A 14198-nucleotide genomic window follows, 5' to 3' on the forward strand; every position below is an offset into this window, starting at 1 on the left:
ATTTTTTTTTGTAATATTTTTTTACTATAGTTCATTAATATAATTGCCTACATAAAGCAGGCATAACTTTTATATATATATATATATATATATAAATATATATATATATATATATAACATGTTACAATGGAAAAAGGAATACGTTTTTTTTTTTATTTTTTTATGTTAAAATTTTTTATTAAGAGAATGATACAATTTTTATATATATACACATATATAAATATATACATATATATATATATATATATTACTGTCAAATTTATAATTTTTTTTTTATGTTAAAAGAAAACGTGAGTTATATATGATATGGTGATTCCGAATGAACAATAAACTACTCCAAATTTACATTTTTTCACTAAATAATTATAAGCTTCTCATATCATTTAACTATTTTCATTCGATTATTTAATTTTTAAATATTTTTAAAAATTAAAAATATACTTATCCAATTCTTTCAACTTATATAATAGTTTTATATTAATTTAAATAATATATAAGACATTTCAAAAATAACTATTTCTCAAACAAGAGTAAAATTCATTAAGAAATTAGTAATTATTTTACTTTTTTAATTTAAAATAAAAAAATTATGTTTCGTTTAAAATCACATACATCTACAAATTTAAAAGTTTTTTTTTTTTTTATCTTATCACTTATAATTTATTAACAATCACTATAATTTTCCCATTAGAGGAAGGTCAGAAAAAACTTTTTAAGATATTTTTGTTTTGACCTTTGCGTCTAATCAATCTTTCAAATATATATATATATCCACAATTATCAAATCTCTTCTTTATTATTCCAGGACTTAAGATGTAATTTGACAACATTTTTCTATTGTTTCCTTTAACCATATTAAATATTATATCTAAATTTTTTTTTTGCTCATTCTGAACTAGCAAATATTCTTGCTCGTGCATTACAGAATTGATAAATAATGAATCATAGTTTTTTTAAAGCAATTTGGGAAAATAAAATTTCTTGAAAATTTTATTTAACATGTTTGTATTATTTCTATTTTAAATAAAATTTGGACAACGCAAATGAAAAAAAAAAAAAAAAGAGTAGAAAATTGTTACAATTGCTACTATTACATTTTTAATTTTAATAATTAATATTTTTAGTTAACATTCACATTCTTTCATAATTATCTCAATTTTAACAAATTGAGTACCCAAGACTATTACATGTATTTTATATATACGTTATACATGTAAATTAAATAATGTTTATTTATGTATTTACACATATTTAAATAGATAAAACTCTTGTGATTATAATAATAATAATAATATTATTATTATTATTATTATTATTATTATATGTTTGTATATTGAGATAAATACTGAAGAGAAATTAGACTGACTACCTCCAAAAAAAAAGTTGAGGAACCAAAAGTAGAAGGTGAATAAAATTAAAGTTTAGAAATAGAAAGTAGTAATTTACAGGATTTTCTTGAGTTACTCCATGGCCATGTTCATCCAATACATGCTCTCAAAAAATGACAACAAATGTCTTAGCACAAGTATTGGACGAAGAAAGATCTTTAGAGGAGCTTCACTCACATAAACAAACATTAAATGAGAAAGTAATTCACCATAACAAAGTAGAAGCATTTGCAGCCGGTGGTTTAACACTCTTCATATGAAGAATATGAGATTGAAAGATCTAGAAAATGAGGAATAGAAAAATGCCTAAGGCGCAGATACTTAGAATGAATAAATATTTTTTTGGTTTTGTTTTTGTCGGATCTGATCAGCAAAAAGATGATGGTGCAAAAACACCTTCAAGAAATGGTATATGTGAAATAGTTTCACACCAGCTGGTCACTAACACTGGTAGTAAGTAGGTTTTGTAGCTAGAAGATGCTGAAGAAGGCAAACTTTTATAAGAAACAGTCTAACCAGTAAGACATCACACTTCCCCAGCTCTCATATTGCCTCTTTTTATTGAAAACAGATGCAGCAATAGATTGAACTTGGAGTCTCCTCTAAAAACCATGCATCTTTTGATAGAAATAAAACTTAAAAGGTATCCTTACCTGAAAATTTCACTCCAAATATTAACTTGATATAGTCCAGATGGAGGCTATCCTTCCCTTGCTCTCTACACCCTTTCATTAGGAATCTCGGCAGAAGCTATGATAGAAATGTGTGAAGGATTCACAGAGTAAGAATATTAGAATGGCAAAAGAGTTTTTGTGAAAAGGAAACTCAACTTTAATTAATTTTATTTGCATTCAACTTGAATTACGTTAGAATGGAAATCTGTATCCATACACTCCACCTCTTAAAAATAAGAGAGATAAGAACTACTCATCCCATATCACCAAAGCAAAGATAGAATCAAAATAAAAACTAATCGTAATGATATGAACATCTAAACTGCTAAAGCCTTAGAAATTAAATAATAATAATAATAAGAAGAAGAAGAAGAAGAAGAAGATAAAAAAAAAAAAAAAAGAATAATCCAACATACCAAGCTTCACTAAGCGTTGATTTCTAGCAAAGATTGCTGCCACCTTTTGCTGTATCTACATAACTCTAGAACCTGCTACGTGGGGACATAATGCCTAGTTTTTTGCCTGTAGCAATTCTCTTATTTGTAATGAAATCCTAGAATTTGTAACTTTAGTTTAGTTGTATAAAATCCGAACTCTCAAAATAATTAACTACAAACTAAAGATTAATGAGCCATAACAAATTCCTTAACTGTTTTTCAAACTAAAATGTTACATCAGTAGTAAGAGCATAAACTGGTAGTTGATAATTCATTTCACAAGCACACCCAAAGAAGAAAAGCTGAAACATATTAGAATATAAAAAGAAAATCATAATAAAAGATAGAAACTTGAACAGTTAGCCTAATGTCGGATGCATGTTGATGCCAACATGTGGACATAAACCATACATAATAAAGGACACAAAGTACAGACAACTAAACAATATCGTTTCAATTTTTTGAATCTCTTTAAAGCTAAGGAAGGGCATCATAAATAAAAGGTAGTACAGCAAAGTTCCTTGAGTAATGACAATAAAAATTATTTTTCATTCTGTTTCATGCAATGTGCAACAGCACAAAGAAAAATAAGGTGAGATACAGATTTAAAATATATATTCCACATAATCAATCAATTAAAGGCCTCAAACATATTCATTTTTCTACAAAGTCAAAAAGACATTCTAAACGTTATGAAATTCAAATACTAATGAATACCTGGGCTGTGGTTTTATCAACAAACTGTTAGACTAACAGTTTGGGAAACGCCGTTGGATCAAACCCTTTCCTAAACATCTCCTCTACCCATCCGTGAGCCTCAGCTCTCCTCCCTTTTCTGAGGAGAGCACGTATTATGATCTCATAAGTCCACTGATTTGGCACATAGCCCTTCTGGCATATCCAATCATACATCTCAAAACCATGGCCCACGTTGCTTACACTTAGTTTCGTCAATAACACATTGTATGTGTAGATGTCAAGTGGGAAACATTGTTCAATCATTTCTACCAGGCTCTCTATATCTTGGTTCACTTCGACACAGCCAGAAAACATTCCAATGAGTTGGCCAAGCAACGAAATATCTGATGTTGTCTCATCTTGCACTTTTATCAATTGAATCCAGGCCTCATACAGCTTTTTACTCTTAAAAGAATTTAACAAAAGTATGTTACCAATAAAAGATGTAACTTTACCCCTAGTTTTCTCCAAGTCATTAACAAGTTCTACAACCAAACCATAGCTTTTCTTCCAGCACAGCAGCTGTATAAGATACTCATAACATGCCGTACTTGGGAATAAATTATTATCCCTCATTTCCCTCATGAAATTCAATGCATAATCTGCCTTGTTGGCTTTGCAAAGACCAATAATCATGGAACTATAGAAATTTCTCCCTATACTTCTTCTCTGGCGTACATCACCAAAGAAGTTTATAGCATCAGATATTCTGTCATTCTTTAGGTAACTATACAACACAAGACTGTTGGACCTCTGATTGGGCTCAATCCCGCTTCTTTGCATAATCTCATACACTTCTCTAGCTAGTTCAGGCTTTTTGGCATGACCTGCTCCATCAATGAAGAAGTGAAAAATATGAGAGCTAGGTTTAAAATGAGACAACTGCATCTCCAGGAATTTGAAGAATTGGTTTTCCGGACTTTGTGTACCACAGAGGCAACAGATAACAGTTCTAAAAATTCTTTTAGTCGGTCTATGACCCTTCTCCTGCATTTCAAGCAGAAGTGTTGCAGCAATATCTCCCCTATTAGACTTGCTAAAACCATGAATCAAGTGAAAGTAAGTATTCCATGATGTAATTTTTGTCATTCTACTAAGTTCACCATGTATTAAATAACCATCTTCAACCCTATTTGCTTTACACAGAGCAGCAATAAACATGTCACATACAGAATAGCTAGGACGCAACTTCCGCTCCAGGGCAAAAACCAGCAGCTCCTTAATCTTGTCAAGTTTTCCCTCTCTGCACAAGGCATCTGCAAGAATAGTGAAGGTCTTTTGACCAGGGAAATAACCTTCATCGATTGAATTTCTTAACACATGGTAAGCTTCCTGAATATCTCCATTCCAACATAAGAGATTGATCAAAAAGTTATAAGCCACGCTATTAAGCGAGAGTCCAAATTCTGACCTTGAGTTATACAACTCAATGGCAACATCAGCCATCCCAGCCTTACAAAAGAAACACAAAATGGCATTCATGGCCACCTTATCAGGCAAAATCCCATCTTTCTCCATTTCAATTAACAAATCACAAACATCCTTGAGCCGGTTCTCTCTTAATAGTCTTAACACCAAAATGTTGTATCGAAACAGGCGCGGAACATTCCCATCTAATAATTTCTTGCTATCGACCAACTGCAAAGCTTCATTTAACCTTCCTTGTTGTACATGATTTTGAAGCCAGATCCCATAAGCATGCTCCGTTGGCACATTAAGTTCCGTAAACTCGTACAACAAGGTGGCGGCATGCTTGAATCTCTTACGCTTGCAAAGTGCATCCACAATAATACTCACGGCATGCCCAACAAAATGCTTCCTGCTCTCCACCAAACGACGCAAATAGGCCTCCGCCTCATCCAAGTTATTCTGCTTGCACCAGTACTTCACCAAGATGGAGTGGGTGATGTCATTCTCCAAACCCCTCAAAGAAATCTGCTTAGCTATCATGTCAACCGCGTCAAAGCAGCTCTCCTCTACAAGAGCATTCAAAAAAACGTGATATGCGAAGGCATCCAAGTCAAGACCCTGGAAGCGCATTCTGCCGAACAGCTGGAGTGCCATCCCAGGTTTCCCTGCAAGAGCATAGCCCATAACTAAAGTGTCGTGAAATCTAACCTTCTGAATGTAACTATGCGCCATAAAATCCCGCAAGAACTCAAGCATCAAAGACATGAGCTTCGCTTTCGAAAGAATCTTGAAGATGGCATAGAAGGTGGCTTGGGTGTGGTGAAATCCGGGTTGGCGGCCAGCCCAGTCGAAGAACTTGAGGCATGAAAGAACGTCTTTGGAGGAGGAGCGGCCGTAGGAGAGAACCTCCAGGACAAAGGCCTCGGAGAGGCGGAGGTTGAGGTGGGAGAGAGCAAGGTCAGCGGCATGCCTGGTAGATGCATCATCTGAGGCGGCTTGATCTTGGGAGTTTAGGACGCTGAAGATGCGATCAAGGAGAGCGGTGTTACTGGCCTTGAACCAGTTCTTGAAAGAAGACACCACGTCCTTGGCGCTTACATTGAGACGATGGGCTGATAAGGACTGGTTGAGAGATTGGGAGAGAAACAAATAAGAATAGGAGTATGAATTACCGTTTCGATTTTTCATAAGGAGAATTTGGCTGGATTTCGATACATGTTTGATTGAACTTAAAAGCATTATCGTTATCTTTTCTTCCTCTCTTTCAAAATCCACAACTCCAATTTAACCAGGCAAATACCAATTGCTCTGGTTTGGTTTTTCCAACAAGAACCGACACCAATAGCTGCGAATCACGTCAAGTAGTTAAAGCGCTTATAGGAAATAACAAACCATTTTTTATAGTCACTCCTGTAATTGGCTGCCAAAAAGACAAAGCCACTTACCTATTTAAAAACCTTGGGAAATTTTTATTTTTTATTTTTTGAAAATTTAAAATACAAATTTTTACTTGGTTTAATCTAAATTAGGTTTTAAAATTTTTTATCAAATTAATGTTTCACAATTTTTAATGCTAAAAATAGTAGCAGGATGAAAATAACTTTATTATATAAAAAGGTGAAAATATATGTTTTATGAAGTTACATATCATAATGTAAAAATTACAAGTACATTCAAATAATCTTCAATGTATATTTATGAAAAAAATTAATAAGCAAATCCAATAAAATTAATATAAAATTAAATTAAATACACATTTGGTGGGAATTAAACTCAAGATCTAAAAATATTGACCTCTACTTTTTGTGATAACAAAACATTCTACTTCGTTTGTTAACGCTCAAGTTTTGAAGGAAGGCATCTTTACAGGATGATTAGCATGGTGGAATTAGATAAATTAGAAAGGAACGAGAGTGATGCTAAGGTTAGCTGGTTAAGTGTCTTAAAGCTAAAGAACCATAAATTAGTCTACGCAAAGATCAATCGACTACTTATTGATACTACAAAAAAAATTTTATATACTAACATTTGATTATATTGATAGTCAAATTACGTCAGTATAAAATATTTTTACTGACAGATTTTTAATATCGTTAGAATATATCATATATTTATCAATACTTTATATAATTATCGGTATAGATAAATTTTTTTTTATAGTACATAACTGTTTGTCAGTATAAATATGTTATATATTGATATTTATTTATACTAACAGTCAAATTATATAAGTAAAAAATATCTATATTAACGAATTTTGTTATTGTCAGTATAGACAATGCTTATACCAACAATTTATAAAGCCATCAGTATAGAAAAACTTTTTTTGATGATATATAAATATCCGTCAATATAAATATATTATATACTGATGATTACAATAACCGTCAGTATAAGCTAAAAAAAATATTAATTCATAATATTTTCCTTTAATAAAAATTTTCAAAAACGATAATTATTAATAAATAAAATTTGTAACTTAATTAATTTTAAATGATAATAAGTTTTGAATAAAATTTGTAAGTATTATATTAATTAATAAATTTATAATTAAATATTAGACTAAAATTTTTTTAAATTTCAATATTATATTAATTTGATTTTAATTAATATTTTAGTATAGTTTCATAAAATTTTAAAATCATTTTAAATCGAAAGTCAAATTATAAATAATCTACATATATAGTAGTATTTATATTCATATAAATATTTTTTTATGTTATTTGTAAAAGTTTTTTTATAAAATAATATTTATCGTTTATTGTATTAGTAGTTTGGGATTCCAAAGTTTAAAGAAGGGAAATAAATTTTAAAAATGATCACAAGTAATTTGACAAAAAAAAAACCTTCAATTTTTTGTAAAGGAATATTCAATGTGTTTTTTGGGTAAAAAAGCCTTGAATATTCCCAAAAGAAAAAGAAAAATGTTGGGATTATTGAAGGGGTTTTTCATAAAAAATGTTTTGAATAATCCCTTTTAAATGAACAATTCGTCTATTATTGAAGGTGTTTTTGACAAAAAACGCTTTCAATAATCCACGAATTAATCAATGTATTTTTAGTTAGAAATGTTTTCAATAGCCTCATCATAAAAAATAAAAAGGAATTATTCAAAGTAATTTTGACCATAAACGCCTTAACTAACCACATTCAATTTTTTTTACGAGATCATTCAAGGCGTTTTCTCACAAAAACGCCTTGAATAATCCCAAAAAAAATGAGAAAGGATTATTGAAGGTATTTTTTTGCAAAAAACGTCTTCAATAATCCTATCATAAAAATTAAAGAGGATTATTCAAGACGTTTTGTCATTTTTTTGCCATAAACGCCTTGACTAGCTCCATTCAATTTTTTTAAGGGAATATTTAATGCATTTTCTGGCTAAAATATCTTTAATAATCCTATCATAAAAATTGAAAGGGATTATTTAAGACATTTTTTGCCATAACCGCCTTGACTAACTCATTCAATTTTTTCTAAGAGATTATTTAAGGCGTTTCATCTAAAAAATTGGAGAGGATTATTTAATGCGTTTTTGACCAAAAACACTTCAATAATCCATTCAAAAAAATTTAAGAGGATTATTCAAGGTATTTTAAGCTAAAAACGCATTCAATTTAAGCAATTTGACCTAACTAAAAAAGAGAAAATAGCCGTTACCATTTTGAAAATTATATCTGAAAATGAATGCAAGTCAGTTGTAGGTTTATGCTCAAAAAATATTTGGTTTATATATGTGATACTACTAATTACATTTTGAAATTTACATTACAAACATTGTAATAGTTTAATAAATTACCCACACATCCGAATTTATAACTAATAACGTTGCTATATAAATATACTTTTTTCAAATAATCGTACTCAAATATGTGTATTCATATAAGCTGTCAATTGATATAAAACAAATATATATCAATAATATTAAACCAATACCCTAATTTAGAAACTTAAATTATCCATTCAACATGACATAACATTATAAAAAATAAAATGCTTATATTTACACCCAACTAACAATCTCCAACCTCAAGGTGTAGCGAATGATAATACATACCTAGCCCACTCTTTACGGACTTCATTAAGTTCATCTATCATGAAGCTTCCTTTATTCTCCCATTATAAAAGAAAATCAAAAGTAAATATTAATAAATAAGAACATAATTTAGCTTTTTTTTTGTAAAGATATTACTGTTGTATGAAATTAATACTAACATTGAATGGTGCGGTCATAAAATCACATAAAATAATCTTTTTCATAAAATGAAGGACATAATATCCACATTTAGTATATCCTGGTTGACGAGGTACCTAAAAAATAAATTTAAAGGGTTTAGAAAATATTATTCTAAACAAACTCAGCATAAAATAATAAATTTCACATTTACCAATAATGACACCCAATTTTTTTTTGTTTTCTTATCAACTGCAAACATTATCCTAAATTGAACAGAAAAAAGTACTTAATACAAAAATAAAAGTAATTATGAAGAAACACAAGATAACATAATAACATGTAATACCTCTTTATAAAATTCTAAAAATTAGGGTTAGGTTTTCCCGTTGTTAGAGTGAAATTAAAAAAGTATGGTATTAATGAATTTGTATCAATCACAATAAGTTGTCAATGACGATTATAAAATGATAAGAATGATATACTTAGATTAGATATCATCTCAGATTCAAGTAAGGTTTAAATAATTATTTGTATGAATATAACTTACGCAGCATTATATGGGACTAAAAAAATAATTGGCCCGTTTTTGCAAGCAATGACCCACATGACGATCACGAAAAATAATAGTACCACTCTACTCACTAACAAAATTTGAGTCAATGAATCTGAATCTATATGTCATTTGTCTCACCTTGATCTTTCTATATAGAGAGCTTTACGATAACAATCAATAATATTAGTTAGTAATACACCACAATATAGATTAATACATATTGACTTTGCATATTTAAATTTATAAGCTAACCTCATATAAACAACAATATTAGCAGTTGATATTTCATCTAAGGTATAAAATTCCTTAATCTTAGTCTCCCTACGGTAAATAATTGGTGGATGATCAAATAACCTATTCTTGGACTCAATGGTAATGCAGTTTCTTCTAGATAAATGACCAAGTACATAATTAGATAATACATCAATGACAGCCTGAGCAAAGGTCATCCTTTAAGTCCCAATGTCATACTACAATATATAATGAAATATAAGTATTAAAACCAAATCAATCAATATAATAAATAAATAAATATTAAGTGAATAAACAAAATCATACTTCATGGCTAATACCGGAGATTGGGTTTTCTGCCTGACTTACAACAAAAGCTTGTCCTAGCTGGATGATGCTATTCGACTGGCCTACAGGCATGCTAGGCTACATTGCTGCCAACATCACCTTCAAAGCTGCAAGTCATTGCTGTTGATCATTTAAGCATTGCTCTTGGTCGTCAAGTCTTTGCTATTGTTGCTTAATGATTGCTTCATATTGTTCATTCATCATTTGAGTGGTTTTAGGTTGATTATTGAAAAACTTTAATGGCAACACAATCTACCAACCCCATGAACTATATCTTTCTTTTGCTCCTAATGCTAAAAACAAGGGATTTTTACCATATTGGGTTGCTAGTTCACCGAATTTAATTTTAGTAGCAAAATCATCTTAAAAGACAATAATAAGATGGGCTATAATAATAAATCTATACAAATATAGAGTCATACATACAAGCGTAAAGCCAATCATACGTGATATAATGAGTAGTTATACATACAATTTTTTTAGCCATTTCTTCGTTTGCTTTATCTGTAAATGATCCATCTTTTCGCATATGTCCTTATTTTCACATATCCCATCTAGAAACTTTAGTGCCAGAGCTAGATGATTTCTAATAAATTAGCGCGATATCAAAATCAAAATCTAATAAATGAATGTTTAGAAATATTCATTTATAAGTATAAAACAAGTGTGTGAATACTTACAAACTCATACTTGATATTTGCATAACTCTTTCTTGATTTTCGATGGTGATATACTTGTTTGGCCCAAATATTCTTTTGTTGTTCTTTGATTTACTATAAAAGAAAGAAATTACATAAATCACATATTAAGATATTGAATATATTACATAAAATCTTATAAACAATTTTTTGTAATGAGTATGCGTATCGAGAATTCTTCTGATAACTGATCTCAAACAAAATTCATCCAATCTTGATAATTTATAACATCTGCATATGACAGAAGTGGAATAGCTAAAACATCATCATGATCAGCAAAAGGTAAAATATATTAGGTTATTAATCTGCTTTTAAAGTCTCTGAATACTTTTCTAGCTGATTGCAACACAAGCTTTTTACACTCAATTGGGATATCAAACCGTTCCTAATAAATTTAACACAATTAGTATGAACATATTGAATTTTAATTAAATGATTATTTAACAAATTTTATGAAATAGTTGAATAAATATACCATAACCGACTTTCATATACGATCTTTTAGATCATCGGGGACTTATCACCAATTATGCTACGTAATAGAAATGCTACTACGGACAACTACTCTAATATGACTAGCCAACTTAACAGTTTCATCAGACACAAATTGCCTATTTTGATTGAAGTCAACGTGAATTTTCGTGTCTATCACTTGAATTTGTTTATTTTGTCCCCTTGCTTTTTTTTTTTTCACTACAAGTGTGTTTTCTTCATATTCAATAGTAGGAGAAATATGTTATTCAGATTCCATAATACCTGTAATTTTGATCATAATTATATGAAATAAACCAAACTGCCTATCTAAATTTCACATAGTACGTAATAATCATATTACAGTTACTACACCAATATACGTAAAATATCCTCAAACCAATAATATTTTACGAGTACAAGCCATACCGTTATTCTCACCTTAAATAAGAGTTTCATGCAAAACAAATGATGAGTAAAAAAATACACACAATTTTCATAATACCATTTAGCAAACTATAATATTTAAACCAAACTACAAAGAAACACCATACATGTAATAAAGGGAGATTGGACAACTAAAGTGACAGTGAAATGAATAAAAATATATACAGTAAGGAGCAAAAAAAAATACCTATATCAAAGAATATAAATAATACAAAAAATAAATAAAATAAAGATATGCCGTTAAAAAGAGAGGTGCAACGGCATTCAGTTGTTGAAGGTCGACAGTGACGAGAGAGATGAAGAAACCAAAAGGCAAACTAAATGAGTTTAGAGGTTTTGGTTTCATTGCAATACAACTTTTAATCATTCTCTATAGTAACAGTTAGGATTCTAAAGTTCAGACATGGGAATAAATTTTAAAAGTGGTTAATAAAGGCGTTTTAGCAAAAAAAAACGCCTTCAATTTTTTGTAAGAGAATATTGAAGGTATTTTTTGGACAAAAATACCTTAAATAATCTTAAATAAAAAAATACTATGGATTATTAAATGTATTTTTTGTAATCTCCTCTAAAAAATTAAAAGAAATTATTAAAGGCGTTTTTGGCAAAAAATACCTTTAATAATCTAGGAATTATTCAAGACATTTTTGGCTAGAAATGCCTTCAATTACCCAATTCAATATTTTTTAAGAGATTATTTAAGGTATTTTTTAGACAAAAATACCATCAATAATCTCCTTATGAATGCCTGAAAGGGATTATTCAAGGCGTTTAATCATAAAAATGCTTTGAATGATCTCAAAAAATTGAATGGGGATTATTAAAGGTGTTTTTGGCTAGAAACGCCTTCAATAATCCCATTCAATATTTTGTTAGCGATTGTTTAAGGTATTTTTTAGGCAAAAACGTCTTCAATAATCTCCTCACAAACACTTAAAGGTAATTATTCTGGGCGTTTTATCATAAAAACGTCTTCAATGATCCCAAAAAATATATGATGGGATTATTAAAGGTGTTTTTAATAGAAAATGTCTCGAATAATCTCTTTTAAAAAATTGAAGGGGATTATTGAAGGTAATTTTGACGAAAAATGCCTTCAATAATTTAGAAATTATTCAAAGCATTTTTTGCCGAAAACACCTTCAATAACCCCATTCAATATTTTGTTAGCGATTATTCAAGGTATTTTTTAGGCAAAAACGTCTTCAATAATCTCCTCACAAACACTTAAAGGTAATTATTCTGGGCGTTTTATCATAAAAACGTCTTCAATGATCCCAAAAAATATATGATGGGATTATTAAAGGTGTTTTTAATAGAAAATGTCTCGAATAATCTCTTTTAAAAAATTGAAGGGGATTATTGAAGGTAATTTTGACGAAAAATGCCTTCAATAATTTAGAAATTATTCAAAGCATTTTTTGCCGAAAACACCTTCAATAACCCCATTCAATATTTTGTTAGCGATTATTCAAGGTATTTTTTAGGCAAAAACGTCTTTAATAATCTCCTCACAAACACTTAAAGGTAATTATTCTGGGCGTTTTATCATAAAAACGTCTTGAATGATCCCAAAAAATATATGATGGGATTATTAAAGGTGTTTTTAATAGAAAACGTCTCGAATAATCTCCTTTAAAAAATTGAAAGGGATTATTGAAGGTATTTTTGACGAAAAATGCCTTCAATAATTTAAGAATTATTCAAAGCATTTTTTGCCGAAAACACCTTCAATAACCCCATTCAATATTTTTTTAGTGATTATTCAAGGTATTTTTTTGGGTAAAAACGTCTTCAATAATCTTCTCATAAATGCCTAAAAGTGATTATTCTAGGCATTTTATCACAAAACATCTTGAATAATCCTCTCTAAAAAATTAGAAGGGATTATTGAAGTTACTTTTAGCCAAAAATACCTTCAATAATCCAAGAATTATTCAAGGCATTTTTAGCAAGAAACGTTTTCAATAACTCAATTCAATATTTTGTTAGTGATTATTTAAAGTATTTTTTGGGCAAAAACGTCTTTAGTAATCTCATTATAAATGCTTGAAAGTGATTATTCTAGGTGTTTTATCACAAAAATGCCTTGAATGATTTCAAAAAAAAAAAGAAAGTGGATTATTAAAGGTGTTTTTGGTAAAAAACACATCGAATAATTCCCTTTAATTTTAAAAAATATTTTTGGCTGGAAATACCTTTAATAACCCCATTCAATATTTTGTTAACGATTATTCAAGATGTTTTATAGGCAAAAATACTTTCAATAATCTCTTCATAAACGCCTGAAAGTAATTATTCAAGGCGTTTTTGGTTATAAACGCCTTGACTAACCCCAAGGGATTATTAAAGGTATTTTATTAGAAAAATACCTCGAATAATCTCCTTTAAAAAATTGAAAAGGATTATTGAAGGCGTTTTTAGTCAAAATGCCTTTAATAATCCAAAAATTATTCAAGGCATTTTTGGCCAAAAACACTTTCAATAACCCAATTCAATATTTTGTTAGAGATTATTCAAGGCATTTTCTAGACAAAAATGACTTCAATAATCTCCTGCTTAAATAACCAGATGCCAAGATTTTCTATAGATTATTCAAGGTATTTTCTGGTAAAAAACACCTTTA

At 29.3% G+C, this 14198-nt stretch overlaps 1 protein-coding gene across 2 annotated transcripts; it reads right to left on the minus strand.

Moving 5' to 3' along the window:
* Positions 1–1383: 1383 nt before the first annotated feature.
* On the minus strand, positions 1384–6069 carry LOC111294102 (Pentatricopeptide repeat (PPR) superfamily protein). Of its 2 annotated transcripts, XR_002690696.2 has the most exons (3): positions 3217–6019; positions 2479–2615; positions 1384–2138 (listed from the first exon to the last, which is right to left on the minus strand). XR_002690696.2 is itself a non-coding variant. In XM_022887278.2 (2 exons), the coding sequence occupies exon 1, from the start codon at positions 5884–5886 to the stop codon at positions 3244–3246; it is 2643 nt and encodes an 880-aa protein (XP_022743013.1). In that variant the 5' UTR covers positions 5887–6069; the 3' UTR covers positions 1384–2138; positions 3217–3243. The 2 variants fall into 2 exon arrangements, 1 of the variants encoding a protein (XP_022743013.1); XM_022887278.2 differs by lacking the exon at positions 2479–2615 and having other exon boundaries at positions 3217–6069.
* Between the last annotated feature and the right edge of the window lie 8129 nt (positions 6070–14198).

This window comes from Durio zibethinus, chromosome 14, assembly GCF_047325235.1.
Source record: "Durio zibethinus cultivar Kanyao isolate XHJ-2024 chromosome 14, ASM4732523v1, whole genome shotgun sequence".
Taxonomy (NCBI): Eukaryota; Viridiplantae; Streptophyta; class Magnoliopsida; order Malvales; family Malvaceae; genus Durio; species Durio zibethinus.

Coding starts and splice junctions, on each gene's coding strand:
- LOC111294102 (XM_022887278.2), bottom strand. CDS start 5,886: ATGCTTTTAAGTTCAATCAAACATGTATCGAAATCCAGCCAAATTCTC.